Source organism: Chiloscyllium punctatum, chromosome 26, assembly GCF_047496795.1.
Source record: "Chiloscyllium punctatum isolate Juve2018m chromosome 26, sChiPun1.3, whole genome shotgun sequence".
In the NCBI taxonomy this organism is placed as follows: domain Eukaryota; kingdom Metazoa; phylum Chordata; class Chondrichthyes; order Orectolobiformes; family Hemiscylliidae; genus Chiloscyllium; species Chiloscyllium punctatum.
In genome coordinates, this window is record NC_092764.1 from 60,316,230 (window position 1) to 60,334,504 (window position 18,275).

Here is an 18,275-nt window from a genome sequence, read left to right on the forward strand (position 1 = left end):
TGGTTTGTGGCAACAAGAATAGGTAAGAGGCTAGGAATTCTGTGGTGAGTAACTCACCTTCCATCTCACCAGTGTCGAGAATGTGGCATTGGAAAAGCACAGCAAGGCAGGCAATATCCAAGGAGCAGGAGAATTGACATTTTGGGGATAAGTCCTTCATCAGAAATATGGGGAAGAGGAGAGGGGCTGAGAGATAAATAGAAGGGTGGGGGGCTGGGGTGGGGGAAGGTAGCTGGGAACGCAATAGGTAGATGCAGGTTGGGGGGGGGGGGGGGCGCAGAGGTGGGGGGGGGGGGGGTGATGGTGATAGGTAGGACCGGACGGTGGAGTGGATAGGTGAGAAGGAAAACGTATAGGTAAGGACAGTTCAAGAGGTGGTGCCAGCCCTCAGTCTACAAGAGTTAGGTTCGACTGAAATACTCTCCTGAATGGGTGCAACACCAATAACACTCAAGAAGCTTGACACTACCCAAGACAAAACAGCCCAATTGATTGGCCTCCCATCCAACACCTTTAGCATTCACTCCCTTTCCCAGTACACAGTGGTAGCAGTGTCTACCATCTATAAGATGCAATCCATTAACTCAAGTCCCTTTTGTCAGCATCTTCCAAACCCAGGACCTCTACCATCCTGGAGGACAAGGGCAGCAGATACATGGTAACACCACCTGCAATTTCCTCTTCAAATCATGCATCATGTGGACCTGGGACTATCTCACTGTTCCTTCATTTAACCAGATCAAAGCCCTGGAACTCTCTATCCATTCAGGCAGATGGATGAGCAGAGAGATCTCACTGTCCATGTACATAGATCCCTGAAAGTTGCCACCAGGTTGATAGGGCTGTTAAGGAGACATACTGTGTGTTAGCTTGTGTTAGTAGAGGGATTGAGTTTTGTAGCCACGAGGTCACGTTGCAGCTGTACAAAACTCTGGTGCAGCCGCACTTGGGAGTATTGCATACATTTCTAGTCACCGCATCATAGGAAAGATGTAGAAGCTTTGGAAAGGATTCAGAGGAGATTTACCAGGATGTTGTCTGGTATGGAGGGAAGGTCTTATGAGGAAAGGCTGAGGGACTTGAGGCTATTTCCTTTCGAGAGAAGAAGGTTGAGAGGTGACTTAATTGAGACATATGAGATAATCAGAGGGTTAGATAAGGTTGACAGTGAGAGACTTTTACCTCAGATGATGATGGCTAGCATGAGGAGACATAGCTTTAAATTGAGGGGTGATAGATACAGGACAGATGTCAGAGGTAGTCAGGACAGGACAGATGGAATAGGATAGATTTAGTCTTACTTCTGTGGCAGGCAAAGTAATGGAAAGGGTACTGAGGGATAGGATTTACGAGTATCTGGAAAGACACTGCTTGATTAGGGACAGCCAGCACGGATTTGTGAAGGGTAGGTCTTGCCTTACAAGTCTTATTAAATTCTTCGAGGAGGTGACCAAGCATGTGGATGAGGGTAGAGCAGTGGATGTAGTGTACATGGATTTTAGTAAGGCATTTGATAAGGTTCCCCATGGTAGGGTTATGCGGAAAGTCAGGAGGCATGGGATAGAGGGAAATTTGGCCAATTGGATAGAAAACTGGCTAACCGGTAGAAGTCAGAGAGTGGTGGTAGATGGTAAATATTCAGCATGGAGTCCAGTTACAAGTGGAGTTCCGCAGGGATCAGTTCTGGGTCCTCTGCTGTTTGTAATTTTTATTAATGACTTAGAGGAGGGAGTCGAAGGGTGGGTCAGTAAATTTGCAGATGATACAAAGATAGGTGGAGTTGTGGACAGTGAGGAGGGCTGTTGTCGGCTGCAGAGGGACTTAGATAGGATGCAGAGCTGGGCTGAGGAGTGGCAGATGGAATTCAACCCTGCCAAGTGTGAGGTTGTCCATTTTGGAAGAACAAATAAGAATGCGGAATACAGGGTTAATGGTAGGGTTCTTGGTCAGGTGGAGGAACAGAGGGATCTTGGGGTCTATGTACATAGATCTTTGAAGGTTGCCACTCAGGTGGATAGAGTTTGTAAGAAGGCCTATGGAGTATTATCGTTCATTAGCAGAGGGATTGAATTCAAGAGTCGTGAGGTGATGTTGCAGCTGTACAGGACTTTGGTTAGGCCACATTTGGAGTACTGTGTGCAGTTCTGGTCGCCTCACTTTAGGAAAGATGTGGAAGCTTTGGAGAGGGTGCAGAGAAGATTTACCAGGATGTTGCCTGGAATGGAGAGTAGGTCGTACGAGGATAGGTTGAGAGTTCTCGGCCTTTTCTCGTTGGAACGGCGAAGGATGAGGGGTGACTTGATCGAGGTTTATAAGATGATCAGAGGAATAGATAGAGTAGACAGTCAGAAACTTTTTCCCCGGGTACAACAGAGTGTTACAAGGGGACATAAATTTAAGGTGAAGGGTGGAAGGTATAGGGGAGATGTCAGGGGTGGGTTCTTTACCCAGAGAGTGGTGGGGGCATGGAATGCGCTGCCCGAGGGAGTGGTAGAGTCAGATTCATTGGCGACCTTTAAGCGGCATTTGGATAGGTACATGGATGGGTGCTTAATCTAGGATAGAAGTTCGGCACAACATCGTGGGCCGAAGGGCCTGTTCTGTGCTGTATTGTTCTATGTTCTATGTTCTATGTTCTAGATAGGCTTCAGATTGGTTCCACAGGTCGGCACAACATCGAGGGCCGAAGGGCCTGTATTGTCCTGTAATGTTCTATGTTCTAACAGCACTGGGGGGTACCTAACAACCACCATTCCCCACCATCCACATTCTGTGAACAGTTAGAAAAATACATAACTCAAGGCACAGTTAAGGGATTGCATGTTTAAGTTATGCCACAGTCTAAATATTTCATTCTGCTGCCCTATTCTGTAAGCACTTTTAGGGCACAGTTTCTCAGACTGAAGTTAATAAAACTGGAACTCAAGCCTGATTAATGCAACTCCCTTTTTTGAATGTCACTTCATCAAGTCATACCGCATGGAAACAGACCTTTCAGTCCAAATCATCCATGTTAACCAAGTTTTCCAAACTAGATTAGTCCCACTTACCTGTGTTTGGCCCATCACCCTCTAAATCTTTCCTATTCATGAACCTACCCAAATGCCTTTCAAATGTTGTAACTATATCAGCATATTCTATTTCCTCTGGCAGTTCATTTCACATATGAACACGATGAGAAAAATTTGACCCTCACCTCCCTTTTAAATCTTTCTCCTCTCACCTTTAAATTTTGCCCTGTAATTCTGAACTCCCCTACCCTAGGGAAAAGACCTTTGCTATTCACCTGATCTATGCTCCTCATGATTTTATAAACACCTATAAAATCACCCCTTAACTACTTATGCTCCAGTGAAAAAGTCCCAGCTATTCCTATTTGGGCGGCACAGTGGCTCAGTGGTTCACACTACTGCCTCATAGCACCCTGGACCCAGGTTCGATTCCAGCCTCGGGAAACTGTCTGTGATGAATTTGCATGTTTTCTCCGTGCTCTGGTTTCCTCACACATCTAAAGATGTGCAGGTTAGGGTCAATTGACCATGCTGAATTGCCCTAGGGTTCAGGGATGTGTAGGTTAGGTGCATTAGTCAGGGGTAAATATAAGTAGGGGGATGGGCCTGAGTGGGTTCCTCTTCAGAGGTTTGTGTGGACTTTGTTGGGCCGAAGGGCGTGTTTCCACACTGTAGGGATTCTAATTCTTATCCATCCTCTCCTTACAACTTAAACTCTTCAGTTCCAGCAACATTTAATTGTCCTTTCGTACCACAGGGTTGTCTCTTATTGTGGAATTCAACAAGAATAAAACAATTTAACAACAACAACTTGCAAACAAATGATATTTAAGTTGAGATCAGATTTGTGTCAGTCCACAGACCAACATTTTGCATATCACAATATCTTGTTTTCTCACTGGGAGAATGATAATATTGATCTCTTGATGGTAATACACCTTTCTGCACTTTTATTTGTGCAACACTGGCAGTGCCATTTGATAACATAAATTCAAATCGTATAAGGCTGATGGCAGGGTAAACACAGCAGAGTAGGGACAGTTTGAGACTGACTATGGGGGATTTAGTCAGAAGTCACACAACACCAGGTTATAGTCCAACAGGTTTATTTGAAATCAGAAGCTTTATGAGCATTGCCCCTTTGTCAGGTGAAGTCCTAACAAAGGAGCACTGCCCCAAAAGCTTCTGATTTCAAATAAACCAGTTGGACTATAATCTGGTGCTGTATGACTTCTGATTTTGACAACAGTAGTCCAATTCCAGCAACTCCACATTATGGGGGATTTGACATACTTTTCGACATATTTTATGAGTAGCTCAAGCACTTTTATATTTGTCTTACAGCCTTGGTGGTACTAGCTCAGATGAGAGAGAATCCTTAGAGTGGCAGATGGAGTTTAATTTTGATAAATGTGAGATGCTGCATTTTGGAAAGGCAAATCAGGGCAGGACTTGTACAATTAATGATAAGGTCTTGGGGAGCATTGCTGAACAAAAAAACCTTGGAGTGCAGCTTCATAGTTCCTTGAAAGTGGAGTAATAGGTAGACAAGATAATGAAGAAGGTGTTTTGTATGCTTGCCTTTTTTTGATCAGTGTATTGAGTATAAGAGTTGGGAGGTCATGTTGCAGCTATGCATGACATTGGTTAAGTCGTTATTGGAATACGGTGTGCAATTCTACTTCCTGCTATAGGAAAGATGGTGTGAAATTTGAAAGGGTTCAGAAAAGATTTACAAGGATGCTGCCAGGGTTGGAGGGTTTGAGCCATAGGGAGAGGCTGAATAGATTACGGCCATTTTCCCTGAAGCATCGGAGGCTGAGGGGTGACTTTATGGAGGGGCATGGATACTGTGAATAAACAAGGTTTTTTCCCTGGGGTGGAGGAGTCCAAGACTAGAGGGTACAGAACAGAGAACATAACAGTACAATATAGGCCTTTTGACCCTTGATGTTGCACTGACCTGTGGAAGGCTTTAAGGTGAGAGGAGAAAGATTTAAAAGGATCTAAGGACAACTTTTTCACGTGGGGTTGATGTGCGTATGGATCGAGCTGCCAGAGAAAGTGGCGGAGGCTGGTACATACTAGTACTTTCCCTCAAAATGTCGTTTAAAGAACCACCAGTGTGAATCAAGGAGATGAACTCAATCTCCAGCTATGGAAATGTTGGACTGTTGATAAGGATGCACTGTTTTTTTTCCTTCACAGTTTGCCCATCACAACTAATTTCATGTCATGCATAATACAAACCAGCACTTCCCTAGCCTACTCAAACTTCACCTTCAGGAAACTGTTTAAGTTCTCTGGGTGTCTCTGGGAAAATAATGAGTAACCTGAAGAGTTTTTTTGACACGTTATCACAGTGCACTGAAGTTTAATTTACAAATGGCTCTTCTTACCTTTTAACAGAAGGCCATAAGCAGCTGCAAGCCAGGAGAGGTCAATCCGAAGGGTGTTCTGGACATGATCTGTTCACTTCAAACCATGAATCTATACAGCTGAGGGGCAAGGAAGAAACTATATTAATTTGAAATGTATAACAAATAAACCATACTCTCAAATGTCTTCAGTAATGGAGGAATATGCAGCAATAAATACTGGAAGTGGCATGTAGCACTCATTTTGAGATACAAATAAAATTGCAATGTGCTTGAAAATTTTTAAAAAATAAACTTAACTACCACGACATTATTTAAAATGTATTTCCTCCTGCACAACCATCTGAATGAACAATACATTACATGTACCTTTTCACAACTCACTGGGCAGTGTGCTGGAAATTAAGCTCCATTATTCCGGGAGTCATCAGAAATCTCAAGCGTGTATGCAGTTTTGGAAAATGTAGGGAATGATGCTCTCTCAGGGAAATGTAGCACAGACATCCAGGTTTCTGGTACCAAGAGTGGCTCTACTGTAACGAGGGTTATGTCAGGTTCCAAGGATCAATTATGATGGGGGACTCTCTAGTCAGAGGAACAGACAGACTATTCTACGGCTGACAAAAGGCATCAGAATGGTGTATTGCCTCCCTGGTGTCAGGATCAAGATTATCTCAGACAGGGTGCAGAGTATTCTCAAAGGGGAGAGGGTCAGCAGGAGGTCGCTGTACACAGTGGAACTGACAACATAGGAAGAGAAAAGGGCGAGATTCTGCACAGAGAATATAGGAATTTAGGCAGGAATATAAAAAGTAGATCCTTCAGGGTAGTAATAGCTGGTGCTGCAAGCTAGTGAGGGTAGGAATAGGAGGTTAATGAAAATGAACGTGCAGCCGAGGAACTAGTGCAGGGGAGAAGGGTTCACATTTTTGGATCATTGGAAACTCTCCTGGGGTAGAAATGACTCATATAAGGAGGATGGATTACACCTGAATTGGAAGGGGACTATTTAGTGGTGGGGAGATTTGGTAGGGCTGTGTTGGAGGTTTTAAACTAGTAGTGGAGTGTGTGGGGGCAGGTGGGTGACAGTGAGAAAAGAGATCAGTCTGAGCCTGTGCAGCTGGGAAAAGGAGCGAGTCAAGAGTCAGGGCAGGCAGGAACAAAGCAGAGAAACAGGTAGGACTGATAAATTAAATTGCATTTATTTCAATGCAAGACACCTAACAGGGAACGCAGATGAACTCAGAGCATGGTTTGGGAATATGGGACTGGGATATCATAGCAATTACACAAACGTGGCTCAGGGATGGACAGGACTGGCATCTCAATATTCCAGGGCATAGATGTTCTAGGATTTTTGATTACGGATAACATTACAGCTGTACTTAGGGAGGATATTCTTGGGAACATGTGTAGGGAAGTTATTTGGGTGGAAGTGAGAAATGAAGGGATGATTGCATTATTGGGATTATACTACAGACTCCTCCCCAACAGTCAGAGGGAAATTGAGAAACAAATTTCTAAGGAGATCTCAGTTATCTGTAAGAATAATAGAGTGGCTATGGTAGGGGATTTTAACTTTCCAAACGTAGACTGGTACTGCCATAGTATTAAGGCTTTGGATGGAAAGGAATTTGTTAAATGTGTACAAGAAAATTCTGATTCAGTATATGGATGTGCCTACTATTGAAGGTGCAAAACCTGACCTGCTCTTGGGAAATAAGACAGGGCAGATGACGGAGGTGCAAATAGGGGAGCACTTTGGGGCCAGTGACCATAATTCTATTAGTTTTATAATAGTGATGCAAAAGGATAGACAGAATTTAAAAGTTAAATTGCAGGAAGACCAATTTTGACGGTATTAGGGAAGGACTTTCAAAAATTGATTGGGGGCAGACGTTCGCAGGTAATGGGATGGCTGAAAAATGGAAAACCTTCAAAAATAAGATAATGAGAATTCAGAACAGTATATTCCTGTTAGGGTGAAGGCCAAGGCTGGTAGGTGTAGGGAATGCTGGACGACTATAAAAATGGAGATTTTGGTCAAGAATAAGGAGAAAGGACATGTCAGTATAGACAGCAGGGATCGAGTGAATCCCTAGAAGATATGAAGTCAGTAGGAGTATAATTAAGAGGGAAATTAGGAGGGCTAAAAAGGGACATGAGATAGCTCTGGCAAAGGGATTCTACAAATACATTAAGGATAAAAGAGTAACAAAGGAGAGAACAGGTCCCCTTAAAGATGAGCAAGCCCACCAATGTGTGAAACCGCAGGAAATGGGGAAGAAACTAAAATATTTGCATCAGTGTTTACTGTGGGGAAGGATATAGAAGATGGAGAAATAAATAGTGACATCTTGAAAAGTGTCCATATTACAGAGGAGGCAGTGCTATATGTCTTGAAACACAAAGGTGGATAAATCCCCAGGACCTGATCAGGTGTACCCTAAAACTATGGGACGCTAGGGAAGTGATTGCTGGGCTCCTTGCTGAGACATTTCTATTGTCGATAACCACAGGTGAGGTCCTATTGGCTCACAGGTGAGGTTGGCTAATATGGTGTCACTGGAGAAAAAAAAGGTGATTAGGAAAAGCCAGGGAACTACAGGTTGGAGAGCCTGACATCAGTGATGGGCAAGTTGTTGGAGGGAATTCTGAGAGACAGGATTTACATGTATTTGAAAAAGCAAGGACTGACTGGGAATAGTCAACATGGCTTTGTGCATGGGAATTCATGTCTCACAAACTCGATCAAGTTTTTTGAAGTAACAAAGATCTTTGATGAAGGTAGCGGGTGGTGGATGTGATCTATATGGACTTCAGTAAGGCATTCAACAAGGTTCCTCATGGTAGATTAGTCAGCTAGGTTAGGTCACATGTAATACAGGGAGAACTAACCAGGTGGATACAGAACAGGCTCAAAGGTAGAAGGTGGAGGGTGATGGTGGAGGGTTTCTTTTCAAACTGGAGGACTGTGACCAGCATTGTGCTGCAAAGATCGGTGCTAGATCCACTTTTTTTTGTCATTTAAAGTCATACGGATGTATAGCATGAAAACAGACCCTTCGGTCCAACCCGTCCATGCCGACCAGATATCCCAACCTAATCTAGTCCCACCTGCCAGCACCCAGCCCATATCCCTCCAAATCCTTCCTATTCACATACCTATCCAAATGCCTCTTAAATGTTGCAATTGTACCAGCCTCCACCACATCCTCTGGTAGCTCATTCTATTTGTGTACCACCCTCTGTGTGAAAACGTTGCCCCTTAGGTCTCTTTTATATCTTTCTCCTCTCACCCTAAACCTATGCCCTCTAGTTCTGGACTCCCTGACCCCAGGGAAAAGACTTTGTCTATTTATCCTATCCATGCCCCTCATAATTTTGTAAACCTCTATAAGGCCACCCCTCAGTCTCTGATGCTCCAGGGAAAACAGCCGCAGCCTGTACAGCCTCTCCCTGTAGTTCAGATCCTCCAACCCTGGCAACATCCTTGTAAATCTTTTCTGAACCCTTTTGAGTTTCACAACATCTTTCCGATAGGAAGGAGACCAGAACTGCACACAATATTCCAACAGTGGCCTAACCAATGTCCTGTACAGCTACAACATGACCTCACAACTCCTGTACTCAATACACTGTCCAATAAAGGAAAGCATACCAAACGCCTTCTTCACTATCCTATCTACCTACAACTCCACTTTCAAGGAGCTATGAACCTGCACTCCAAGGTCTCTTTGTTCAGCAACACTCCCTAGGACCTTACCATTAAGTACAAAAGTCCTGCTAAGATTTGATATCCCAAAATGCAGCACCTCGCATTTATCCGAATTAAACTCCATCTGCCACTTCTCAGCCCATTAGCCCATCTGGTCTACATCCTGTTGTAATCTGAGGTAACCCTCTTCGCTGTCCACTACACCTCCAATTTTGGTGTCATCTGCAAACTTACTAACTTGTACCTCTTATGCTCGCATCCAAATCATTTATGTAAATGACAAAAAGTTGAGGGCCAGCACCGATCCTTGTGGCACTCCACTGGTCACAGGCGTCCAGTCTGAAAAACAACCCTCCACCACCACCCTCTCTCTTCTACCTTTGAGCTAGTTGTGTATCCAAATGGCTAGTTCTCCCTGTATTCCATCAGATCTAACCTTGCTAATCAGTCTCCCATGGGGAACCTTGTCGAATGCCTTAGTGAAGTCCATATAGATCACATCTACTGCTCTGCCCTCAATCTTCTTTGTTACTTCAAAAAACTCAATCACGTTTGTGAGACATGATTTCACACGCTCAAAGCCATGTTGACTATCCCGAATCAGTCCTTGCATTTCCAAATACATGTACATCCTGTCCCTCAGGATTCCCTCCAACAACTTGCCTACCACAGAGGTCAGGCTCACCGGTCTATAGTTCCCTGGCCTGTCTTTACCACTCTTCTTAAACAGTGGCACCACGTTTGCCAACCTCTAGTCTTCCTGCACCTCACCTGTGACTATCGATGATACAAATATCTCAGCAAGAGGCCCAGCAATCACTTCTCTAGCTTCCCACAGAGTTCTCAGGTACACCTGCTCAAGTCCTGGGGATTTATCTACCTTTACCCGTTTCAAGACATCCAGGACTTCCTCCTCTGTAATCTGTACATTTTGCAAGATCTATTTCCCTACAGTCTATATCTTCCATAGCCTTTTCCACAGTAAATACTGATGCAAAATATTCATTTAGTATCTCCCCCATTTTCTGTGGCTCCACACAAAGGCCGCCTTGCTGATCTTTGAGAGGCTCTATTCTCTCCCTAGTTACCCTTTTGTCCTTATTGTATTTGTAAAAACCCTTTGGATTCTCCTTAATTCTATTTGCCAAAGCTATCTGTTGGATGTAAACATAGGAGGTATAGTTAGTAAGTTTGTAGATGACACCAAAATTGGTGGTGTAGTGGACAGTGAAGAAGATAACCTTAGAATACAATGGGGCCTTGATCAAATGGGCTAATTTACCAAGGAGCAGCTGATGGAGTTTAATTTAGTTAAATGTGAGGTGCTGCATTTTGGAAGGCAAATCGGGCAGGGTCTCTGCCTCTTCTTAAAATTCCCATACACATACAAAGAAACACAAAGAAATAAAACAACACACAAGTAGGGAGGGAAAAAAGTCAGAAGCACAATTCTGGTAAGGGTCTGGGGAGTGTTGCTGATCAAAGATACTTTGGGTATGCAGGTTCATAATTCTTTGAAAGTGGAGTCCCAGGCAGACAGAATAGTGAAGAAAGCATTTGGTGTGCTTGTCTTTACTGGTAAGTACTATAAGCACAGGAGTTAGGAGGTCATGTTGTGGCTGTACAGAACATTAGTTAGGCCACTTTTGGAATATTTGTGTTTGGTTCTGGTCTCCCTGTTAAGGGAAAGATGTTGTGAAACTTGAAAGGGTTCAAAAAAGATTTACAAGAATGTTGCCGGGGTTGGAGAGTTTGAGCTCCAGGGATTAGCTGAAGAGGCTGGGGCTGTTTTCCCCGGAGCGTCAGAGGCTGAGAGTGACTTTATCAAAGTTTATAAAATCATGAGGGCACAAATAGGATGAGTAGCTAAGGTCTTTTTCCCAGAGTGGGGGAGTCCAAGATTGGACAGCATAGGTTTGAAGTGAGAGGGGAAAGATTTAAAAGGGACCTTCAGGGCAAATCTTTTACGCAGTGGGTGGTGAGTGTATGGAATAAGCTGCCAGAGGAAGTGGAGGAAGCTGGTACAATTCCAACATTTAATAGACATCTGGATGGGTATATGAATAGAAAAGGTTTAGTGAGATATGAGCCAAATGCTGGCAAATGGGACGAGATTAATTTGGGATACGTGGTCAGCATGGACAAGTTGGTCTGTTTCCATGCTATACAGTTCTATGGCTCTATGACTCTAAATGGTGAAACTACCCAATTTCACCAAACTACCAAAGTCAGGTTAAAAAGAATATGCACACCAGGAGTTCTCATTAACAAGAAAATAATTATTTATTGTAATTAAACTATTTTTAAAACAATGGCAAGGAAGAAAAATGATGCAACTTCTAACTCTTTAAATTAATCTCTGCCTCTTCTTAAAATTCCCATACACATACAAAGAAACACAAAGAAATAAAACAACACACAAGTAGGGAGGGAAAAAAGTCAGAAGCACAATTCTGGCAATGATTTAGATCATAGCCATCGCTAAGTTGTTCTCTTTTGCTTTCCTTCTGTCTTTCACCAATACTTTGCAAATGATGCAAGGATATGAATAGACCAGTTCCCAGGCTTCCATTCACTGGTTGAGATTTTGTTCTTTCCATGACTCTGAAGATGGTTTTCCACTTTCCTTTTAAAAAGGGAATTTGCAGATAGCAGTTTACAGTGAAATGATGTGACAACAGCTACTATGAGATTTTCTATTACTTCTCTACACATGGGAAAGACAAAAGAGAAAGATTTATGTGCTTTCTCTTTGTAGGCACAAAATTTTTCCAGTATTGTCTAAGCACAAGGCTGTAGCCATTTGCCCAGGGACCAATCACGAAATTATTATGAAAAGTGAGCTCTCCTGAACCCACAGAGCTAGTCCCGATTGAAAAACCCAACCAAAAGACTACTTTTGGGCAAAACTGCCTCGATAACACATCCCTCACCCTGTACCCGCCAACCCCCAATTCTTGAATAAGACAAAATTGTATATACAACTTAGAATGGGCCAGTTTTGTTTTGTTAAGTCCACAAACACCATTTTACATAACTTCCTTAGTTTAAAGCAGTTCCTTTTCCAACTTTTAGTCCAAAGTCCTAATAAAAGTAGTCATTACAATATATAAGTATTCATAAAATCACAAAGACAGCTGACTTTAAGCAAATGCCAGAGAAACAGAGTACCAGGACAAGCTTCCATTGTCACATTTAATTCTTTACTAGATGGCTCCCACTGATTTTTTTTCTTTATTAACAGATTTGCCTGATTTACTGTCTGGTTAAAAGCACTGTAGTGAGCGTTATGCAAATCTAGAACTTCAGTAGCAGTTTCGTATTTCTCCTTTTTGAACCTACATTGAACCCAGTCACGTAATTATTATTAGATAAATGGTTTTACACTGTTTGACCATTAAATAAATCAGGCATGTTACTCAATACTAAAACTAATTACAGAATGCTCCCTTGTTGGATCCAGTATATGTCATTGCTGAAGACTACTCTGAACACTGTCAATTTTAGAGGGCTCGTGATCACAGTTATGTAATACAGGCAGTTGATGATTTAATGCAATTTTCTGATGGTTCATTGAGAAGCTGCAATTTAGATGCAGTACATTAGTTACTTAGTCAAAGAAAGGAAACAGATGAGAAACCTTTACTGATCCCAGAGCCATTCTGTGGAATGGAAGAGTATAGGTAGCGCACTCACACATCCCCGTGATCCTATATGCTTTCGTGGTGACCTGTGGTAGTCTTTAATGGTCTCAGTACCAACAGTCTGATGGTGGAGTAATCTTTGTTTTCCTCCAGGAGATGGTCTGTCTCTTCTCCTTGGATCCTCTTGCCCCTGTTAATATTGCTTATTATGGATGCTGGCTATCAATGCTATGTCACTCACTTGTCTAACCTTCTTGGCCAATGGCATGAGTTAGATGACTGCTGCCCTCTCGTCCACCTCTATGTGAAAGCTCATTTACCATTACTTTCTAAGAACAAATGCTAATTTTCAATGCAGTGCATTAACAATGGAGAAGGGTGCTGTGTGATTCAAGACCCTGTTGGCTTTTATGACTTCTCCTCTGTTTTCAATATAGAGATTTGTTTAGTATCTAGCTTCTGTAAATATAATGTGTTAGTTAAATGAGATCTCGTCACACAGGACATACCAAATACAGAATGTTGCGTTTACACACTCAAGAAGTTCTCCTTTCTGAAATGAGCTTTAATGCTTTCCTTATCCAGGTAAATTTCTCCATTACGTTTGCACTACCTATATTAGAGCTTGCTCACACTCTATTACATCTTAGCTACAATCAGGGAGCCTAAATCAACAACCCACATTACGGTCCCACTTTTCTTTTTTTTAATTCTCCCCATGTTCTATTCCTTCTGATTATCGATTTAACTTCATCCTTAACCAGAAAGATCTAGACCCTCTATCATTTCCTGTAAATCTTGTGACTTATGAGATTTAGTTCCCTGAGTTGCAACAATATCTTAGTAATGTCTTACTACATCATACCCTCGAAGTTGAATTTCTTCCTGCAAGTAATTCAATTTGTTCCTTAACACCACATTTTCATAAGTAGTGCTCATTTTGGTCATGTACCCTAACTTCTCATTGTGCTCTCATGTTTTACTCATGTTTGTTATTTCTCTGCTTGGCTTAATTACTTTAGAATTTTTAGTTTTCTCTTTCCCTTAATGTTCAGAAATTGTGCTTTAGATACTTACTCTACTCTCTGCCCTTTGTTTGAATTCAAACTATAGTCTACCCTACTTTTCCCATCTGAGCCCTTCACTCAATTCATTAATTTGAAGTCCACATATACACAGGATGACCAACTGTTTCAGATCCTCTCGGAACATCCTGGAACTTGGCTTTTCATGCTATTTGTTTCTGTGTATACACATTGTACTACAGACCTCTAGCCATGTAGCCATTAGTCAGCATCACCTCAGAGTCATCCACCTTCAGCAGGTGGGTGGTCAGGTTCAGAAGGTGTCCAGCAGATAGGATCTGGGCAGTGGCCAAATTCTCAGTTGGGCCTGACTCAACTATATTGACTTGATCCCTTCACTTAAGCCATATCAGATACAGTAGATCCCAACTGTACAATTATTTTTTACTCTAGTTTGGTGCTATTAGCCTAGAAACAGAACCCTTTTTCCCACAGTGCAACATATTCACTTCTTGCTCTACTTATCCCCAGCTAATCTTCATGTGGTTTGGGTATTAATTCAAAGATTAAAGCCTTTCAAATTTTGAATTTATTTCCTAATTAGTGGTATTCTTTCAAATAGGAAGTCTTGCCTATGATGTTTGTCCCAATGTGAATCACAACCACTAGATCCTTTCTCTCCATCTCCAATGTCCTTTCAAGTTGGTTTGAGATTTTTTAAAGATCAATCTTGAAATGTGGCTGAACCTTCCCTAGTTGTCCCTCAGAAGATGTTGATGCCTTGTTGAACTGCTGCAGTCCATGTGGTAGCCAGTAGGTAGACGCACAATGGAATGGAATTCCAGGATTTTGATCCAGTGACACTGAAGAAACAGGAATATATTTCCAAGTCAGGATGATGAGAGGCTTGGAGGTGAACCTACAGGCAGTGGAGTTCCCATGTACCTGCTGTCCTTGTTCTTCTGGATGGAAGTGGATATGGGTTCGGATATGTCGAGGAATCTTTAGTGAAGTTTGTATACAGTACACAACAGTGCTACTGAGCATTGGTGGTGGAAGGTGTGGATGTTTGTGGTACCAAATGAGTTGCTTTGTCCTGGATGGCATCAATCTTCTTAAGTGTTGTTGGGGCTGCATTCATCCAGGTATGTGGGCAGTATTCCGTCATACTTCTGACAAGTGCCTTATAGATAGTAAACAGGTTTTGGGGAGTCAAGAGGGGAGTTACATACCACAGTATTCCTCACCTCTATCCTGCTCTTGTTGCCACTGTATTTATCTGGCAAGTCCAGATTAATTTCTAGTCCACAATAACCCCCTAGATGTTGAAAATGAGGGATTCAGCAACGGTAATGGGACTGAATGACAAGGCGATTATGTGTCTCTTATTGGAGATGGTCATTGACTGGCATTTGTGTGGTGCGAATGTTACTTACCACTTGTTAAGATATTGTGCAGGTCATGTTGCATTTGAACATGGACTGCTTCAGAATCTGAGGAGCTTTGAATGCACTGAACATTGTGTATTATTGTAAACAAGGAGAGGCTGAACAAGCTGAGGCTGTTTTCCATGAAGCGTCGGCGGCTGAGAGGTGACCTTATAAAGGTTTACAAAATTATGAGGGGCATGGATAGGGTAAAAACACAAAGTCTTTTCCATGGGGTCGGGGAGTCCAGAACTACAGATTTAGGATGAGAGGGAAAGATATAAAAGATACCTAAGGGGCAACGTTTTCTCACAGAGGGTGGTACGTGTATAGAATTAGCTGCCAGAGGAAGTGGTGGGGGCTGGTACAATTGCAACATTTAAGAGGCATTTGGATGGGTATATGAATAGGAAGGGATTGGAGGGATATGGGCCAGGTGCTGGCAGGTGGGACTAGATTGGGTTGGGATATCTGGTCAGCATGGACGGGTTGGACCAAAGGATCTGTTTCCATGCTGTACATCTCTATGACTCGATAATTCTGATCTTATAAAGGAGGGAAGGTTATTGATGAAACAGCTGGAGATGGTTGGACCTAGGATACTACTCTGAGGAACTCCTGCAGAGTTTCAATCTGGAAAGTGTCCGGATAGTTCCATATTTTATAAGATTTCATATAGTCCGTACATGTGTTCCCAACAGTAGCTTTATCACATCCCATCTTAAGAAATACTTCTAATTTTCAATAGTCATTATTTTCCCTGTTTCACCACCAGGTGTAGTACACACAGTTTGAATGATACTGGTAGCAGTAAGGAATCACTGCTATTAAATAACAACAGTTTTCAGTGCAGCAACTATAGTCTACATGAACGACATTATTTGTATTTATACAGCACCATAACATATTAAAATGCCCCAAGATGCATTATTCAATGATTACTTAGAGTGCACTAACTTGTATAGCTGAACATAGAACATTACAGCACAGTTCAGGCCTTTCAGCCCTTGATGTTGTGCTGACCTGTAGAACTAATCTGAAGCCCATCTAACTACACTATTCCATTCTTGTCCATATGCCTATCTAATGACCATTAAATGCTCTTAAAGTTGGCGAATCTACTACTGTTGTGGCAGAGCGTTCCACGCCCCTACTACTGAGTAAAGGTACTACCTCTGACATCTGTAGAAGGTAATAGTTCTGGAAGAATTGATGTTGGAGTTATACTAAACTCTGCTCTGTCTGATGGTATCCTACAGCCAGATGGACCTCCAATAGGATCTTCTGATGAAAGTACATGGGCCTTCCTCACATCTTGTTAGGAGTAGATAATATGCATGCCAAACAATTTACTTAGATTTCATAAACTATAATGTGTTACTTAAGTGAACAGCCTCTTTGTCTGAGACTTATTTACAGTCCATCCTCCACTTTAGACTACAGAACAGCCCCTTAGACCAGTACAGGAAGGAGGCTTGGTGGCAATACTCCCCCGACCAGAAACCACAGATGGTTGGTACCTAAGCATCAGATCACATAAGCACAATACTTGCACTAACACACAGATACCAGTGTGATGACAGAATGCAGCATTGTCATGGCTGACCGTGCTAAATTGAGACTCCAAGTGTCTACACCAGTGGGTCAGGTGAATATTAATAAATTCAAAACGAAGAAAGCTTCCACAGTGTTCTGAGAAATCATCATCCATAACCAATATCACAAAAAAGATTAACTGGCCATTTATTGCTTTACTATATGTGGGGCAAAATGTGAACAAAATGACTGATGTGTTTGTCTTTGTAACTGATGTGCAGAAAGGTTTGAAAGAAAAATAAATACATTTCTTTTGTATAAGTTTTCAGGTGTTTCCTGTTTTACTACGTGAAGTCCACTTGTATCTTTTCAATGTAACTTAATGTATTTGGAATAATTCTGAACGATATAAAGAACCATGCACATCCCTGGAAACAAAGGGGCAATTTACCGTGGTCAATCTAACCTGCACATCTTTGGACCTTGGAAGAAAACTGGTGCACCCGGAGGAAACTCACACAGATATGGGCAGAATGTACAAACTCCACACAGGCAGTCGCCCAAGGCTGGAATTGAATCTTGGTCTCTGGCGCTGTGAGACAGCAGTGTTAACTACTGAACCAGGCTATGTTGATTAAGCATGGAGAACGCGGGGTTGCAGGGGAGTAGGCTGCTCTTCGGACAGTTGGTGTGGACTCGATGGGCTGAATGGCCTGCTTTCACACTGTAGAGATCCTATGTGATTGCAGGTGTTTTTCCTTTTAACTGATCAGACTTTTAGAATGGACTTTCTCAGAATGACAGCAGATGGCAGTAGATATCACAAATGTTCTGCCAGGCTACAAATGAGTGATTCAAATTATCTGAACAGATACAATTGATTACCAGTTTCTAGTTGCCAATTAAAACTTGGATAGAAAGTAATTAGATTACCAATTATACATTAGAGACTACCACCCTCAACTTAATATCACGTCTCAGATTTCATTAAAGTGTGAAGAACTCACTGTACCCATACATGCATGCAGACTTTAAACAGCAACGTAGAAAACATCTGAAAACTTATAAGTGTATTTATTTTTATTTCAAACCTTCCTGCCCATTAACGTTTGTGTATTTTCTTGATTACTTCCAATGTGGTTTAGTCCTAAAAATGGGCCATTCTCACATTTTCAATCTATTTATTATTGTTTAAATCACATACTTTACCAGACTATTATTCTTTAGATTTATAATTCATATTGCCTAAGAGTTTGGTCATTAGAGTTCAGCCATTGACTAATTACAAATATCTGTATCATAACTTTACCTAATTTAACAGCTGTTTGATAGTAAGTCAGAATGCTCGGCTCTAGCCGTATTTCACTCTTGGCCCGACCATGCACATAACAGCTAAATTTCACAGGTGATGTGAAAGCAGCTGCTCTTGAAGTCAAAGAACCATCTATCTGAGCATGACTAAACAGCTCTAGTAAAACTAAAATCATTATAAATCAGAAAGAAAATCTCTCCAGCGACTCCAGTCATACTTCCCAC

The 18,275-nt window shown here is 42.0% G+C and overlaps 1 protein-coding gene across 1 annotated transcript in view; it reads right to left on the reverse strand.

Annotated features, from left to right (window-relative positions):
* Positions 1 to 18,275, reverse strand: part of znrf1 (zinc and ring finger 1) — a 268,770-nt gene that overhangs the window by 23,019 nt on the left and 227,476 nt on the right. Inside the window, exon 4 of the mRNA XM_072547527.1 lies at positions 5,411 to 5,509. Coding sequence (XP_072403628.1) covers positions 5,452 to 5,509 — 58 coding nt within the window. The 3' untranslated portion in view covers positions 5,411 to 5,451. The remainder of the gene's footprint in view (positions 1 to 5,410; positions 5,510 to 18,275) is intronic.